Below are 18,630 nucleotides of genomic sequence, written 5' to 3'. Positions count from 1 at the left end.
GATTTGAGTACAGGAGCAGGGAGGTTCTACAGCAGTTGTACAAGGCCTTGGTGAGACCCCACCTAGAGTATTGTGTGCAGTTTTGGTCCCCTAATCTGAGGAAAGACATTCTTGCCCTAGAGGGAGTACAAAGTAGGTTCACCAGATTGATTCCTGGGATGGCAGGAGTTTCATATGAAGAAAGGCAGGATCGACTAGGCTTATACTCACTGGAATTTAGAAGATTGAGGGGGGATCTTATTGAAATGTATAAAATTCTAAAGGGATTGGACAGGCTAGATGCAGGAAGATTGTTCCCGATGTTGGGGAAGTCCAGAACGAGGGGTCACAGTTTAGGGATAAAGGGGAAGCCTTTTAGGACCGAGGTGAGGAAAAACTTCTTCACAGAGAGTGGTGAATCTGTGGAATTCTCTGCCACAGGAAACAGTTGAGGCCGGTTCATTGGCTGTATTTAAGAGGAAGTTAGATATGGCCCTTGTGGCTAAAGAGATCAGGGGGTATGGAGAGAAAGCAGGTACAGGGTTCTGAGTTGGATGATCAGCCATGATCATACTGAATGGCAGTGCAGGCTCAAAGGGCTGAAAGGCCTACTCCTGCACCTATTTTCTATGTTTCTAGTCCTCCAGGATCTCACCTACAGCTAGACAGGACATGAATATTGGTCAAGGACCCAGCAATCTCATCTCTTTCCCCTCTCTAATAACATGGGATATATCCCATCAAAACCTGGGAACCTATCCACCTTAATTTTCTCTGAGACCCCACGTTACCATCTTCCTTATCTTGAAATGAATGCCCGGGTAAATAAGCACACTTCACAATGATCTTCCTGTCCTCCACTTTCCTATCCTCTCCACATCATACTTCCCCTTTCACCAGGGCTTCCCTCCTCAAACACCCCAAACACTAAAACTCTCCTCGTCCTCACCATCCCTCATCATTACCCCACTGAACCACATGGGTGAGGGTCTCTATCTTCCCATCACCAACTCTCTTTCAATACCCCATATGGTCTCTCCTCCCCCCAACACCTCATCACTCCCCCTCAGTCCCAACACCCAATCCTACTGTCTCTTTCATCCAGCACCCATCTCTCACATCCTTCATTCAACGCCCAACACCTCACTACCCCTCATCAGGGCCTCAATGGCATCTCCCTCCTCCATCACCAATCAACCTCACCCATTTCTCTCACCCCCAAAACCACATTACTCCCTATCAGGGCCTCAATACTGCCTCCCTCCTCCATCACCACTCACCTCACCCATTGCTCACACCCCCAAAACCACATCACTCACTATCAGGGCCTCAACACTGTCTCCCTCCTCCATCACCACTCACCTCACCCATTGCTCTCACCCCCAACAGAACCATCACACCTCCTCAGGGGCTCAACACCATCTTCCTCCTCCATCTCCCTGCTCCATCACCAATCAACCTCACCCCACCCCACAAGACCAGCACCCCCAACCCCACCGTCTCCAACGCCAATGAAACCTACCCACCATGTCTTTCCTACATCGCCAGCCAACACCACCCATACACCCTCCAGCACCACCCCCTTGATCCTGCCCCTGATTAACCCACTCCTCGCCCAATTGCCGAAACCCGCATTATTCTGTCTTCTCCCCCCAGCTGAACTCCCTTTTGGGGAGGGAGGGGGCTGTGCTTCATCAACCAAACTTGCAAACCACGCAGCTCCGCCCCCTTACTCACCATTTGTTACCTTCGTCTGACGTCATAGAGTTGTACAGGCCATCCCGCGAAGAGGCCGCGCAGCCATTGGCTGACTTTCCGTCGGTCAGGGTGACGCACCTGTCAGTGAGGTTGGTTGTGGACGGGGAGGAGCGCCGGGGGAGGGGGGGTTCGGCCGCCGAGCAGCGAGGCCCGGCGGGAGGAGGCGGACGGCGCTAAGATGGCGTTCACGCAGGCGGGCAGCAAGAAGAAGGTCTGCTACTACTATGACGGTGAGGCCGGCCGGCAGGGCCTCCTGCAGTCACAGCGAGCGCCCGCGCTTTGTCTCGCTGGGGCGGAGGGGCAATACAGGCCACGGAGGGGGAAAAATGAGATTAGGCCCGAAAGCCCCAGGGGCCGGTATCAGCAGGCGCCCCCGAACAATCGGGGTTCCCCTCCTATCCGCATCGCTTCCATTCACCCCCTCCAACCCTCCGTACCCCTCCCATTTTACACTCCCCAACGCCCCTTGCCCCTCTCCGTACCCCATTCTCTCCTCCCCTTTCCACTGTACCTCTCCGTCCCCCTCCTCCCGTCCCTCCGTTCCCCACCTTCCCCCTCTGTTCCCCCTTCCGCTCCATAGTCCTCACTATAATCCTTCCAGTATCTCTCTCTCCCCACTGTACCACTTTCACTTTCCCTCTATCCTCCCCACCTAAAGCCCCATACCGCTTATCCTCCCCAACACCCCTTCCCACCCCACTGTATAGTGTTCCTCTACCTCTTTCATCCATACCCCCATATCTAACTTCTCCACTGAACCCCCCTCACCCTACTGCACCCCTCTATCTCCTCCCTCAGTACCCTCATGTGTTCATCCTCCCTACTCCCCTCACCCATCCCCGACCCTCCACCCACCCATCCCCCGGACCCTCTCCCCCAAACAACCACCATCCCTGACCCACTCACCCCCAACCAACCCCCATCCCCAGCCCTCTCACCCCCAACCAACCCCCATTCCCGACCCACTCCCCAACCAATCCCCATTCCCGACATTCTCCCCAACCAACCCCCAACCGACCCTCTCCCCCAAGCAGCCCCCATCCCCGACCTTCTCCCCCAAGCAGCCCCATCCCCAACCTTCTCCCCGAAGCAGCCCCCATCCCCGACCCTCTTCCCTCGCCTTCCACATCCCCAACCCTCTTCCCTCGCCTTGCCCATCCCCGACCCTCTTCCCTCGCATTCCCCATCCCCGACCCTCTTCCCTCGCCTTCCCCATCCCCGACCCTCTTCCCTCGCCTTCCCCATCCCCGACCCTCTTCCCTCGCCTTCCCCATCCCCGACCCTCTTCCCTCGCCTTCCCCATCCCCGACCCTCTTCCCTCGCCTTCCCCATCCCCGACCCTCTTCCCTCGCCTTCCCCATCCCCGACCCTCTTCCCTCGCCTTCCCCATCCCCGACCCTCTTCCCCCCCAACCAACCCCCATCCCCGACCCTCTTCCCCCCAACCAACCCACATCCCCTACCCTCTTCCCCCCAACCAACCCCCATCCCCGACCCTCTTCCCCCCAACCAACACCCTTCCCCGACCCTCTTCCCTCGCCTTCCCCATCCCTGACCCTCTTCCCTCGCCTTCCCCATCCCCGACCCTCTTCCCCCCCCAACCAACCCCCATCCCCGACCCTCTTCCCCCCAACCAACCCCATTCCCGACTCTCTCCCCCAACCAACTCCCATTCCCGACCCTCTCCCCCAACCAACCCCCAACCGACCCTCTCCACCTCCCATCCCCGACCCTCTCCCCAACCAACCCCCATTCCCGACCCTCTCCCCAACCAACCCCCATTCCCACCCTCTCCCACAACCAACTCCCAACCGACCCTCTCCCCCTCCCAACCAACCCCCATCCCCAACCCTCTCCCCCCACCCCCAACCCTCTCCCCCTCACCCACACCCCCATCCCCAACCCTCTCCCCCCAACCAACCCCCATCCCCGACCCTCTCCCCCCCCAACCAGCCCCCATCCCCGACCCTCTCCCCCCCAACCAGCCCCCATCCCCGACCCTCTCCCCCCAACCAGCCCCCATCCCCGACCCTCTCCCCCAACCAGCCCCCATCCCCGACCCTCTCCCCCAACCAGCCCCCATCCCCGACCCTCTCCCCCAACCAGTCCCCATCCCCGACCCTCTCCCCCAACCAGCCCCCATCCCCGACCCTCTCCCCCAACCAGCCCCCATCCCCGACCCTCTCCCCCAACCAGCCCCCATCCCCGACCCTCTCCCCCAACCAGCCCCCATCCCCGACCCTCTCCCCCAACCAGCCCCCATCCCCGACCCTCTCCCCCAACCAGCCCCCATCCCCGACCCTCTCCCCCAACCAGCCCCCATCCCCGACCCTCTCCCCCAACCAGCCCCCATCCCCGACCCTCTCCCCCTCCCAACCAACCCCCATCCCCAACCCTCTCCCCCCACCCCCAACCCTCTCCCCCTCACCCACACCCCCATCCCCAACCCTCTCCCCCCAACCAACCCCCATCCCCGACCCTCTCCCCCCCCAACCAGCCCCCATCCCCGACCCTCTCCCCCCCAACCAGCCCCCATCCCCGACCCTCTCCCCCCAACCAGCCCCCATCCCCGACCCTCTCCCCCAACCAGCCCCCATCCCCGACCCTCTCCCCCAACCAGCCCCCATCCCCGACCCTCTCCCCCAACCAGCCCCCATCCACGACCCTCTCCCCCAACCAGCCCCCATCCATGACCCTCTCCCCCAACCAGCCCCCATCCCCGACCCTCTCCCCCACCCATTCCCAACCCTCTCCCCCAAACAGCCCCCATCCACGACCCTCTCCCCCAACCAGCCCCCATCCACGACCCTCTCCCCCAACCAGCCCCCATCCACGACCCTCTCCCCCAACCAGCCCCCATCCATGACCCTCTCCCCCAACCAGCCCCCATCCCCGACCCTCTCCCCCACCCATTCCCAACCCTCTACCCCAAACAGCCCCCATCCACGACCCTCTCCCCCAACCAACCCCCATCCACGACCCTCTCCCCCAACCAGCCCCCATCCCCGACCCTCTCCCCCCACCTTCCCCATCCCCGACCCTCTCCCCCCACCTTCCCCATCCCCGACCCTCTCCCCCCACCTTCCCCATCCCCGACCCTCTCCCCCCACCTTCCCCATCCCCGACCCTCTCCCCCCACCTTCCCCATCCCCGACCCTCTCCCCCAACCAGCCCCCATCCCCGACCCTCTCCCCCAACCAGCCCCCATCCCCGACCCTCTCCCCCAACCAGCCCCCATCCCCGACCCTCTCCCCCAACCAGCCCCCATCCCCGACCCTCTCCCCCAACCAGCCCCCATCCCCGACCCTCTCCCCCAACCAGCCCCCATCCCCGACCCTCTCCCCCAACCAGCCCCCATACCCGACCCTCTCCCCCAACCAGCCCCCATCCCCGACCCTCTTCCCCCCCAACCAACCCCAATCCCCGACCCTCTTCCCCCCCAACCAACCCCCATCCCCGACCCTCTTCCTCCCCAACCAGCACCCATCCCCGACCCTCTCCCCCAACCAGCCCCCATCCCCGACCCTCTCCCCCAACCAGCCCCCATCCCCGACCCTCTTCCCCCCCAACCAACCCCCATCCCCGACCCTCTTCCCCCCCAACCAACCCCCATCCCCGACCCTCTTCCCCCCCAACCAACCCCCATCCCCGACCCTCTTCCCCCCCAACCAACCCCCATCCCCGACCCTCTTCCCCCAGCCAACCCCCATCCCCGACCCTCTCCCCCAAAACAGCCCCCATCCACGACCCTCTCCCCCAACCAGCCCCCATCCACGACCCTCTCCCCCAACCAGCCCCCATCCACGACCCTCTCCCCCAACCAGCCCCCATCCCCGACCCTCTCCCCCCACCTTCCCCATCCCCGACCCTCTCCCCCCACCTTCCCCATCCCCGACCCTCTCCCCCCACCTTCCCCATCCCCGACCCTCTCCCCCCACCTTCCCCATCCCCGACCCTCTCCCCCAACCAGCCCCCATCCCCGACCCTCTCCCCCAACCAGCCCCCATCCCCGACCCTCTCCCCCAACCAGCCCCCATCCCCGACCCTCTCCCCCAACCAGCCCCCATCCCCGACCCTCTCCCCCAACCAGCCCCCATCCCCGACCCTCTCCCCCAACCAGCCCCCATCCCCGACCCTCTCCCCCAACCAGCCCCCATCCCCGACCCTCTTCCCCCCCAACCAACCCCCATCCCCGACCCTCTTCCCCCCCAACCAACCCCCATCCCCGACCCTCTTCCCCCCCAACCAGCCCCCATCCCCGACCCTCTCCCCCAATCAGCCCCCATCCCCGACCCTCTCCCCCAACCAGCCCCCATCCCCGACCCTCTTCCCCCCCAACCAACCCCCATCCCCGACCCTCTTCCCCCCCAACCAACCCCCATCCCCGACCCTCTTCCCCCCCAACCAACCCCCATCCCCGACCCTCTTCCCCCCCAACCAACCCCCATCCCCGACCCTCTTCCCCCCCAACCAACCCCCATCCCCGACCCTCTTCCCCCCCAACCAACCCCCATCCCCGACCCTCTTCCCCCCCAACCAACCCCCATCCCCGACCCTCTTCCCCCAGCCAACCCCCATCCCCGACCCTCTCCCCCAAAACAGCCCCCATCCACGACCCTCTCCCCCAACCAGCCCCCATCCACGACCCTCTCCCCCAACCAGCCCCCATCCACGACCCTCTCCCCAACCAGCCCCCATCCACGACCCTCTCCCCCAACCAGCCCCCATCCCCGACCCTCTCCCCCACCCATTCCCAACCCTCTCCCCCACAACCAACCCCCATCCCCGACCCTCTCCCGCCCATCCCCAACCCCCAACCTTCACCCACAACCCCATCCCCAACCCTTTTCTCCAACCAACCCCCATTCCCGACCCTCTCCCCAACCAACCCCCATCCCCGACCCTCTCCCCCCACCTTCCCCATCCCCGACCCTCTCCCCAACCAACCCCCATCCCCAACCCACTCCCCCCACCCCAACCCTCTCCCCCTCACCCACACCACCATCCCCGACCCTCTCCCCCACAACCAACCCCCATCCCCGACCCTCTCCCGCCCATCCCCAACCCCCAACCTTCACCCACAACCCCATCCCCAACCCTTTCCTCCAACCAACTCCCATTCCCGACCCTCTCCCCCAACCAACCCCATCCCTGACCTTCTCCCCCCTCCCATCCCTGACCTTCTCCCCCCTCCCATCCCCAACCCACTCCCCCAACCCCCAACCTTCACCCACAACCCCATCCCCAACCCTTTCCTCCAACCAACCCCCATTCCTAACCCTCTCCCCCAGCCAACCCCCATCCCTGACCTTCTCCCCCCTCCCATCCGCAGCCCTCTCCCCCAACCACCCCCATCCCCGACCCTCTCCCCCAACCACCCCCATCCCCGACCCTCTCCCCCAACCTGCCCCCATCCCTGACCCTCTCCCCCCACCAACCCCCATCCCCGACCCTCTTCCCCCAACCAACCCCCATCCCTGACCTTCTCCCTCCTCCCACCCCCAACCCTCTCCCCCCCAACCAACCCCCATCCCCAACCCACTCCCCCAACCCCCAACCTTCACCCACAACCCCATCCCCAACCCTTTCCTCCAACCAACCCCCATTCCTAACCCTCTCCCCCAGCCAACCCCCATCCCTGACCTTCTCCCCCCTCCCATCCGCAGCCCTCTCCCCCAACCACCCCCATCCTCGACCCTCTCCCCCAACCACCCCCATCCCCGACCCTCTCCCCCAACCTGCCCCCATCCCTGACCCTCTCCCCCCACCAACCCCCATCCCCGACCCTCTTCCCCCAACCAACCCCCATCCCTGACCTTCTCCCTCCTCCCACCCCCAACCCTCTCCCCCATCCCCAACCCTCTCCCCCCCAACCAACCCCCATCCCCGACCCTGTACAGTCTCTTGCCCTCTTCTCCTGTCACCCAGCCCCACCTGCCCCTCTCCCCTCACCCACCCAGACCCTGTCCCTCTCCCCACCCACCTCTCTTGCTACCACTCACGACCCCACCCACTGGTTCATCTTACCAGTTAAAATAGATTTTGAACTGGGAGGATGGTGTGAGAGTTGTCGGCCCTGGTGGTTCAGAGCAGAGTTTGGGAGCTGTTGTTGAAGTACTGTTTCATTGCCCTTCATTGATTGCATATTTGTGATGCTGTGTGTGTTTATGGTGCACTGAGTGTGCCAGGTAGTCTTTCTGAATTCAGAGCTTTTCCTTGTAATGGTAGATGGTAGGCGTTCACCTCAGTTTCAAAGCAAACATTGCCGAGAGCATTGACTCAATTTCACATTCACTGTCATTCAACTATACACACGTCTATAGCTAAATGAAACATTGTTCCTCTGGGGCCATGGTGCAAAAACCCTAATGGCACGTAAGATAATATTAATATATCACAGATGCTTTAAAAAATGTATTTTGTAGATGTACACACTGGCATGTATCGCATACAGTTAAATATATAACCGTCATTATAATTTTGTGCCGTGTCGTATGATGTGGCGATCACGGCCTCCATAACCACAAGTGTTCCTGGCAAGTTGTTTTACAGAGTTGATTTGCCTTTGCCTTCTGGGCAGTGTCTTTACAAGACAGGTGAGCCCAGCCATTACCAATACTCTTCAGAGATTGTTTGTGGTTGCACAACAGGGGCTTGCAATATGTACCACTGCTCATCGAGCATCCACCACCTGCTGCCATGACCCTGAAATGGGTGGAGGGCTAAGTAGGTGCTGTACCTTGCCCAAGGGCAACCTGCAGCAGGGTAGTGGAGGGAAGGAGTGCCTTGAGCCCTCTTTGGTAGGGATGTATCTCTACCCTGCCACCCACAGTCGTATTGCCATTAGTGTTATCATAATGTCGCAGGATGTTCAAGTCTCACAGCCTGGTGCGGTGATTGGTGGAAGTAGCTGTTACCCAGCCTTGTTCTTATACAAGGTTACCTTCTGCTTAATGATAGGATAGGAGGCCAAAGGGATTGTGTGATCCTCGGGAGGAGTACTTGACAATGCTGAGGGATCTGCAAACGTAGTGCTTCTGGTGTATGTCCTGGGAAGGGGTGGGAGAGGAGAAAGATCCCAATGATTCAGCAGTTCTTGCAGTCCATTGCAGGGACATGTGGTCAATTCCCATACAGACGGTGAATCAGCTGGTCAGGACACTCAATGGTGCTTTGGTAGAAAGGGGGCAGGGAGCCTCACCCACCTCATGTCTCCTGAGGAAGTGGGTGTGCTGCTGTGCCAGCTTTCTTGACTTAAACAGCATGTTGAGGGACCCAATAAGATCATCCGCAACGTGCACTCCAAGAAACTTTGTGCTGCTGACTCTGTGGAGGAGCCGTTACAAAACCTTTGCTACCTCAGCTCCCTTGTTAAGGTCAATGAAGTATTTGGTAACAGTTGAAGCTGAAGTTATTTAAATCGAAGAGCTGAGGGGAAAGTGATGCATGAACAATTAAATTGCAGGGGACCTTGTTGAAATGTGTGCTTCACTATTTGCCCCTGGTGAGGTTCCAGAGGATGGGAGGGTGCCTGATGTTGTTCCATTGTTCAGGAAGGGCTGGTGTGTGCCTGGCAATGGGGACTAGCGGGGGTATGCTGTGTTCAGCATGGAGCAGTTGGGCCGATAGGCCTGTGTCTGTGCTTTGACTCTATTATACACCCAACCAGTCAGTCAGATACAGCAGAAACAAATGGAACAAAAGCTTTGGTCAGACCAGATTTGAAATAATGTGAGTGGTTTTGGGCCCCTTATCAAAGAAAGGAGCCAGCCTTGGTTCATTAAGGTTGTTGTAGCTGGGGTTGGTAATGGGGACAAGCTCCCACTATCTATTAAGTGCTCCAAATAACATGCATCTCAAACAGCCTCTGACAACCATGTCCAGCTCTGGGCCTTCACATATAGCTTAACTACAAAGCTTGGTCAAACCATTTTTACTGACAGAAGGATACTAGTACCTCTAAACCAGTTGCTTAGACAGATGGGGCTTGTCAGCTGTGCTTAACAGCTTATCTGGGAGAAAGAAAACTGATCTCAAACCATCACTGCTCTGCAGCTATACCCACTCAGGGGGAAGGCTTTGGGAATTTACCCCAAGGGAAAAAAACTGGAGCTGGAGTCCAAGTCCCTAAGGCAGCCCTATGTTGAGTTCAGGATTGACTGGTAACTCCTGCGACACTGCCAAGTTGTATCGGTCTCTGCTGTTCCATTAGATTCATCAGCTGCATGGGCAATATTTTGCTCTCCATATTGTACTGCCCTAGCCTGACCAATGGAGGCCTCAGATTTAAGAAAGAATGTGCTGACATTGGAGAGGGTCCAGAAAAGATTCACAGGAATGATTCTGAGAATGAAAGGGTTAACATGTGAAGAGTGATTGATGGCTATGGGCTGGTACTTGCCGGAGTTTAGAAGAATGGGGGTGGGAGGGTTCTCATTGAAACAGCGAATATTGAAAGACTTGCATAGAGTGGATGTGAAGGGGATGTATGCCATAATGGGGGAGTCCAAGGCACAGCCTCGGAACAGAACAGAGATGGGGAAGAATTTCTTTAGCCAGAGTGTGATGAGTCTGTGGAAATCATTGCCTCAGGCAGTTCTGGAGCCAAATCGTGCAGCACATTTAAAGCAGAAGTTGATAGCTTGATTAATAAGAGCATCAATGATTATAGGGAGAAGGTAGGAGAATGGGATTGACAGGGATAATAAACCAGCCATGATGGAATGGCAGAGCTGAATGGCCTAATTCTACTCCTGTGTCTTGTGGTGGTAAGAGTCAGATACATTAGGGACATTTAAGAGACCCTGACATGTGCATAATAGAAAAATGGAGGACTAGAAGTTTAGCACATCCTGTACCTGCTATAGCGTTCTGGGGAGTAGTCTTCATTCAGAGGACACTGAGGGCTGAGAACTGTCTAATAAGGCAGCAGAAGGACAATCTCTCTTTATTTAAAGAAGGTCTTGTAGATAATTAGCTTTTCAGTTTTGCATCTTAGTCTCTAGGGTGAGAGCTGTGAAGGGCTTGATGGGGATGGATATTTTTGTACTGTGTCGGCAGCTGGTATAAACGTTGGGCAGTAGGACAGTGTCTGGTCATAACGAGCATTGGTGGCTTGGGGAGACAAGGTTAGTTATCTCCAAGGGCTTGCAGTTGCTCTGCTTAGAACCTGTTTTGGCAGGATGGTGGCTAGGAATTCTTTATAACTGCTGTCTCCGTAATTCAGTAAGTAAATTACCAATTTTCTTGGAGGTAAAGGTGATTTGCTTGAAATTATGTGGCTTCAGGAAGATTTTTCGACTGGCCATATTGATAAAAAGCAAATATAAATTCTAAACAAAAAATAAAACCACAGAAGCTGAGGTTTCTAAAATTAAATGAAAAATACTGTAGTCATTCACAGGTCCTGGGGCATCTGTAGAAAGAGCAAGAGTTAATGAACCTGTCTGAACTAGGAAAGGGAAACAAGTTAATTTCAGTTGCTGAGAATGTAGAAGGAGTTGAACAAAGAGAAACTCAGGGTGAAGCTAATTAAATATGGTGCTTATTCTGAGTACAAGCAGTTCTGCAGATGCTGGAAATCCAGAGCAACACACACAAAATGCTGCAGAAACTCAGCAGGTCAGGCAGTATCTATGAAGAGGAATAACCAGTCAATGTTTTATATCAAGACTGGAAAGGAAGAAGAAGATACAAGATTAAGAAGGTGATACAAGATTAAGAAGGTGGTAGATGGGGGAAAGTGCCACTAATAACCCTAATGTGAGGTACTGTTTGGAGTGTGTTGAGTAGTTTGAACCACATGGGAAAACAGCAGAGTTCCTTTTCTCTGTAATTAGGCTTCATTTCCTGGTAAGAAAATTGATAATTTCCTCATGAATGTAGGCAGGAAAATGTGATCTGTTTAGAGTTTGTGAATGAGAGGTATTTGATCTAATATTGGAATAAAGTGAATGGAAGTGAAAAAGGTATTGCAGTCTCAGCAGATCAGGCAGCATCTTGGAAGGAAATGAGTGCTGTTTCAGGTCTAGGGCCTCTTGTCAGAACTGGAAAAGTGCAAAACTGAGCCAAAATTACTGGTTTTTGATCAGCAGCAATGGCTGCTTCTCATACAGGGAGTGGGTTTTGATCCTGAGTGTTGCAGGCAGGATAGATCTGATTGTAATGGAGAATTAAAGTGGCAGGTGACTGGAAGCCCAGCATTCACACAATGGGTGTCTCTATATGGGACAAACCAGATGCAGATTGCAAGTTTTCCACTGAACTATTATCCAATGTCAAAGCTGAATATAGCTTGGAAGAAGGGCATGTGAATTGCTCTTCACCTGGAAAGTGTCTGAATACTTGGATGGTGAAAGGGGAGAAGATGAAATGGCAGGTGTTGCATTTCCTGTGTCTATACAGGAGATGGTTGGTGTGTGGAAGAGCAGATTGACAAAGGGAGCAATCCCCTCAAAATGCAAAAAGAAATATTAGTTTGGAGTTGGCAAAAATTGTGAAGTAAAGAGAAATTAAGTGATTAAAAAGTTTAAACTGCCCATTTATGATCTTTTGTTGATTTGTAGGTTTGCAGTGTTTTTATTTCTTATGATTGAAATCTTTAATCTGATGTGATGGTGTGCTGTGTCCCAAATTGTTCAGTAAACTATGCTAGCTGCTCTGGTGATTTATAAGTTCAGCCCATGTTACTTACTGATGCATTTAACAGGGAGTTTGAATAGGTTCTTCATTTTCTCGGCAAGAGTATATAATGTTTCTGCAGATTTGGGTGAAGTGCAGCTGCCTCTAAGCCATCACTTTGATGCTTTCGGGTAAATGAACACACACCACAAGTTACTGCAAAACCTTATCAATAACTTGATCAAATGACAATAGTTAAATGTTCTCATGGGCGCCAGATAGAGCTGATAGGGACTCAGTTCCCTGAAATAGGATTCAGCTGGGATTACTGCTGACTGCCATCCATTGACCCTGACGAAAGAATGTGTATAAAAGGAGTCAGTTGAATTACATGTGACCATCTCCTCAATTGTTGTACAATGGTGTAGCTTTGCAGATGTGTCGATGGATTGACTGGAAAATTGCCATTTTTACTGGTCTGTGTAAATGTAGTGACAGTTTTGAAGTAGAGTACTAATTAATTTACTAGGCATACAGCTAGATGCTGTGATTTATTGACCCAGAGATCAGAGTTTCAATCCCAACTTTGGCAGCAGTGGAATAAAAATTCCAATTATTCAATCTATTTTTTTTAAATCTCAGTTTTTTTTAAAAAAGGGCTGTATTGCTGAAATTCATATCAGTTTCCTTGTTCTGAGGGGAAGGAGATCGTTCCTTAATCTGGTCTGTATGTAACCTCAGACCCAGAATTGTAGTCCATTCCTCATTGCCTCAGTTTGAGATGGCCATTAGGAACCATGGGAACATATTGCTGTGGATACCATCAGGAGAGCGGATGACACCGACACCTGCATGATTTATGTGCATTTTGTTCAAACTCTGTGACTTGAATATGATTTCTGATCTGGGTCTTTATAGGTTCCCAAGCTTGGAAGATTAGAAAACCAGTTTCAAGGAGTTCTTTATCAAAGTCCTGGAAAGTCTAAAAGTCTGAGGCTTCAAACATTAGGAGTGCAGAGCAAGAGAAGAGTTGTTGTAGTGGTCAGTGGGAAGCCTCCAAAAGTGAAATTTTAAAAGTACAAAGCTTGTATGTGCCCATCAGAATAAAAGGCAAGCTTAAGAAACTTAGGGAACTTTGGTTTTTGAGAAGTATTGAAGCCCTGGTTTGAAAGTGAGTCCATTGGTTGTGGGAACTCATCAGCGATGGGGCAAGTGAGTGAAGTTATGCCTTTGGTTCAAGTGCTAACAGTTGGGAGGTAGTAACTGTTTTGAACCTGACAGTGTGAGTCTTGAGGGTCCCATACCACCTTTCTGACGGCCGCAGTGAGAAGAGAGCATGACACCATGATTTGGGTTGCAGTGGAGAGCCAAGAACACTCAAAGCTTACAGCAAGATTTGATTTGAGAGTTAGGGGGCAGAAGTTTAAGGGAAACACAAGGCGGTATTTCTTTACTCAGAGAGTGATAGCTGCGTGGAATGAGCTTCCTGTAGAAGTAGTAGAGGCCAGTTCAGTTGTGTCATTTAAGGTAAAATTGGATAGGTATATGGACAGGAAAGGAGTGGAGAGTTATGGGCTGAGTGCGGGTAGGTGGGACTAGGTGAAATTAAGAGTTCGGCACGGACTAGGAGGGCCGAGATGGCCTGTTTCCGTGCTGTGATTGTTATATGGTTATAGGATCTGGAGCAGCTGGAAAAATATGCTAAAAATGGCAGGTGGAATTTAATGCAGACAAGTCTGAATTGTTGTACTTTGGCAGAGCCAACCAGGGTAGCTCTTACTTGGTGAACAGTAGGACACTGAGGAGTGCAGTACAGCAAAGGGATCTGGGAATACAGGTCCAGGTATCATCAAAAGTGGCATCACAGATTTAAAAAAAGTAGAGGAAAGCTTTTGGTACATTGGCCTTCAAAAGTCAAAGTATTGATTGAGTACAGTAGATGGATATTATGTTGAAGACATTGGTAAGGCCTAATTTGGAGTATTGTGTGCAGATTTGGACATCTACCTACAGGAAAGGTATAAATAAGGTTGAAGTACAGAGGAAACATAAGAATGTTGCTGGGACTGGAGGACTTGAATTAAAGGAAAGATTGTATAGGTTAGGACTGTATTCCTTAGAATGTAGAAGATTGAGGGAAGATTTGATAGAGGTATACCAAGTTATGAGGGGTATAGATAGGGTAAATGCAAACAGGTTTTTTTCACTGAGGTTGGGTAGGACTGGGTCATGGGTTAAGGATGAAAGATGAAACGTTTAAGAGGAGCGTGGATTCTCCATCTTTGCAGCATATGGAGTAGGCCGCGTTTCTAGCGGCTCTCTCTCTTTTAATATATTTTATATCCCACCAACAGATCCTTTTTAGTTCTAATGACTTACTACTTCTACTGAAGGATTTTATGACTTAATTACAACAGCTGAAAAAAGTCGTTCTGGTATTGAATTAAGAAGCGGCAAGACTTTCCCCGAAATGGAGCAAACGAAACAAACCAAGAAAACGGAGGAACCTGTTACACTAGCGGGAATATTTTCTTCAATACAAGACATGAAGTCGGAATTCAGATCGCTTAATATTAAAATTGATAAGCTGACCGGTTCAAGCGGGAAGGTTGAAAAAGCTATTTCTACGATTCAAGACTCACTGGAAAACTTGGATTCTCAACTTCAAACACTTCAGCAGACTACAACCCGAATCGAGAGCGAGCATGATTTATTCAAGCAAACTATTAAAGATCAAGGAATGAAGATATCTTCAATGGAAAAGAAAATCAATGAAATTACCTCAGAACTATCTAAAACGAAGAAAAGAATGGTTGATTTAGATAATAGAGGGCGTCAGAGGAATCTGCGTATTCTGGGACTGCCTGAAAATACTGACGCTGGCGATCTGTTAAAATTCTTTTCAGATTCACTTTTCGATGGGACTCTTGAAGCTAGCCCGTTAATCGACAGAACTCACAGAATTCCATTCTCTCGCCGTTCAGCCGAATTACATCCTTGAGCAGTTGTATTTTCTTTGCATTATTACACGACTAAAGAAGCTATTCTTCGAGAAGCCAGAAAGAAACGGAAATTACTCTTTAATTCAACACTCATTTGTATTATCCCCCCGAAATCTTTGCCGAAAGAAAGAAATATTGAGAAGTTATGAGTGAAATGTATAAATTAGATTTAAATCCCTCCCTTTGCTTTCCAGCAAAGCTGATAATTTTTCCTGAGAAATCTCAACCATTGAGAATCTACTCTCCTCAGGAGGGATGGGAGTATATTAAAAACTTTAAAGTTAAGCCTACTGAATAAAATATTAAAGACACTGATTATTCAATAGCTACTTTTGAAGTATCTGCTGTATGAGTTGTTTATGGAGCTTTTGAGTTAAGTACATGTTATACCTTTTCACTCTCTGGTATGGGACGTGGTCGATTTAATTTTTTTGTACCTTATTAATAATTAATACATATATAACTGTTTTGTAGGGAACCTTTATAGTATTGTACTTTAGTGGTCTGTGTAGGACCTGTTGTGTATTAATTTTTTTTATTTGTTTCAATACTTAGTTTTAGGTCTGTTATATACATATATTCATTTATTTTTATTTTTCGAGAGGAAGAATATTCTTTGTAACATTATTTGCTCGAATTTATTCTTTTGAAGGTGTTTAAGCTACTTTAGCTGATTCTAAGATGGCCGTTGTTGATATGTTTTTATTAATGTTAGACACATTATAGTAGTTGAATTCTGTTTGTGCCTTTTATTATGGCTATTTTCCGTGGGATTTTTGCTTTTTTTTAATTTATGGAGCTGCAAGTTGGAGAACAGGGTCAAAGGTGATTAGATAGCATGGGACCAGCCTATTGGTTCCTTCCTTTCTATCTATTGGGCGGGGCGGGGGGGGGGAGGAGGGAGAGGTCTATTAGAGTAGTTTTTTTTATTGGGCAGTTCTTTTGATGGATTTCTCTTTCGTAAATGCGTCACTCCTGGTTGTACCCGCACCTTTTGCTTTAATTTGTACTTAAGTAACATTTCTTTTATATAATATTAAACTCAATTTTAAACATGGATGTTAATAAAATTAATATAATATCTTGGAATTGGAACGGTGTCAATCATCCCATTAAGCGTAAAAAGATTTTTAAGAAATTAAAAACACTTAATGCTGATACTATTTTTGCGCAAGAAAATCATATACGAAAACAGGATAGGGATAGATTTTTTCGCTTTTGGAAAGGCTTTCTTTTTCTCTCACTGTCAGATAGTAAAACAAGAGGCGTTTCTATATTTCTTAGTCCCAAAACCCCTTTTGTACACCTTAATACTACTACTGATTTGATTGTAAGATATTTAATTGTTGCTGGTTTATTTTGCGAGCAAAAGGTCGCTCTGGTGTGTGTATACTCACCTAATGTAGATAATTCTGATTTTTTTAAGAAACTTTTTTCAGAGTTACCGAATCTCAATGAATATAAGCCGATCATGGGTGGTGACTTTAACTGTTGCTTAAATCCGGCGATTGACAGGTCTTCAACCAATCCGTCGCTTGCTAATAAAGCAGCAGCTTGTATTAACTCTTTTTTTATTAGAATATGGCCTTGTCGATATTTGGAGTATAAACACCCCAATGATAAAGATTTCTCCTTTCTTTCACACGTCCATCACAAATATTCCCGAATTGATTACTTTTTTTTAGATACACGTCTGTTAAATTGTTGAATGTGTGTATGACATCATCGCGCTCTCAGATCATGCGCCTTTAAAGTTAACCCTTAAGCTCCCGGATAGATTTTGGAACATCTCTGGAGATTGAACCCCGTTTTGTTACAGGATCCAGCTTTTGTTAATTTTATTAAGGAGCAAATTTCTATATTTTTTGAATTTAATACAACTGAAGGAATGTCAAATCTGGTTATATGGGACACCTTGAAATCTTTTCTTAGGGAACAGATAATCTCATATTCAGCAGCCTTGAGAAAGAAAACTAAAGCGGAATTGTCAGTGCTTATTAATAAAATTAAACAGATAGATAAAGCGTATTCAGTTAAACCTACTGAAGACCTATATAAAGAAAGGGTTGAGCTTCAATCACAGTATGATTTACTTCTGACCTTTCCCATTGAACAGCAACTTTTTAAATCTAAAAGTTTAATTTATATACATGGGGAAAAATCTGCTAAACTTTTAGCGGGTCAGTTAAAGGCTGGGATGGTCAGAAGACAGATTTTAAAAATTCGCCGACCAGACAGAACAGAAACTTTAGATCCTTATGAAATTAATAAGATATTTATGGACTTTTATTCTAATCTTTATAAATCTGAATTCTCTGATAGTAATATCACTATGAATAGATTTTTGCAAAGGTTAAACATACCTCAGAGATTTCGATTCAAGATGTTGATATGTAAGATGCACCTATTAAACAAGAGGAGATAGCCAAGGCTATATCCTCTATGCAGTTAGGCAAAGCTCTGGGACCTGGTGGTTATACGGTAGAATTTTATAAGACCTTTCAAGAAACGCTTATACCACATCTTCATCAAATGTTCACTGATTCCACATCTTCTGGGAACCTTCCTAAAACTTTTAATGAAGCACTAATTTCATTGATTCTAAAAAAAGGGAAAGACCCACTGGAATGTGTATCCTATAGAACTATTTACTGAATGTAGATTTCAAAATCCTCCCTAGGATTCTAGCAAATAGGCTTGAGAGCATCTTGCCTAATGTTATCTCAAACGACCAAACAGGATTTACTAAAAATAGGAACTCACATTTTAATATTCGAAGATTATTAAATATCATTTATTCCCCCTCAATCAAAGAATCTGAATGTATTGTATCTTTGGATGCAGAGAAAGCCTTTGATAGGGTGGAGTGGCCTTATCTATTTCAGGTTTTGAAGAGGTTTAATTTTGGTCCAGGATTTATCTCCTGGATTAAATTGATCTATCATGCCCCGGTAGCTGCGGTTTTCACTAATAACCAAAAATCTCCTTACTTTAGATTATATAGAGGTACCCGTCAGGGCCGTCCCCTTAGCCCTTTATTATTTAATTTGGCTTTAGAACCACTTGCTATTGCTCTTTGGGATTCTCATTCTGTGCAGGTTATTAGGAGAGGGGATAAATTACATAAAGTTTCGTTATACACGGATGATTTATTAGTTTACATTTAAAATCCTAAGAAATCTATTCCTTCTATGTTATCTATATTTATGGAATTTGTTTTTTTTTTCTGGATATAAACTTAATTTACATAAAAGTGAATTATTTCCTATTAA

General features: G+C 50.0%; 1 protein-coding gene across 1 annotated transcript in view; it reads left to right on the top strand.

The window, feature by feature from the left end:
* The first annotated feature begins 1,816 nt into the window (after nucleotides 1-1,816).
* hdac1 (histone deacetylase 1) overlaps nucleotides 1,817-18,630 on the top strand; it is a 46,118-nt gene continuing 29,304 nt past the window's right edge. Inside the window, exon 1 of the mRNA XM_059949137.1 lies at nucleotides 1,817-1,967. Coding sequence (XP_059805120.1) covers nucleotides 1,916-1,967 — 52 coding nt within the window. The 5' untranslated portion in view covers nucleotides 1,817-1,915. The remainder of the gene's footprint in view (nucleotides 1,968-18,630) is intronic.

The sequence above is a fragment of the Hypanus sabinus genome, chromosome 24 (assembly GCF_030144855.1).
Source record: "Hypanus sabinus isolate sHypSab1 chromosome 24, sHypSab1.hap1, whole genome shotgun sequence".
NCBI lineage: Eukaryota > Metazoa > Chordata > Chondrichthyes > Myliobatiformes > Dasyatidae > Hypanus > Hypanus sabinus.
The sequence above is the reverse complement of the archived record's forward strand: the minus strand, read 5'-3'. Positions and strand labels throughout refer to the sequence as shown.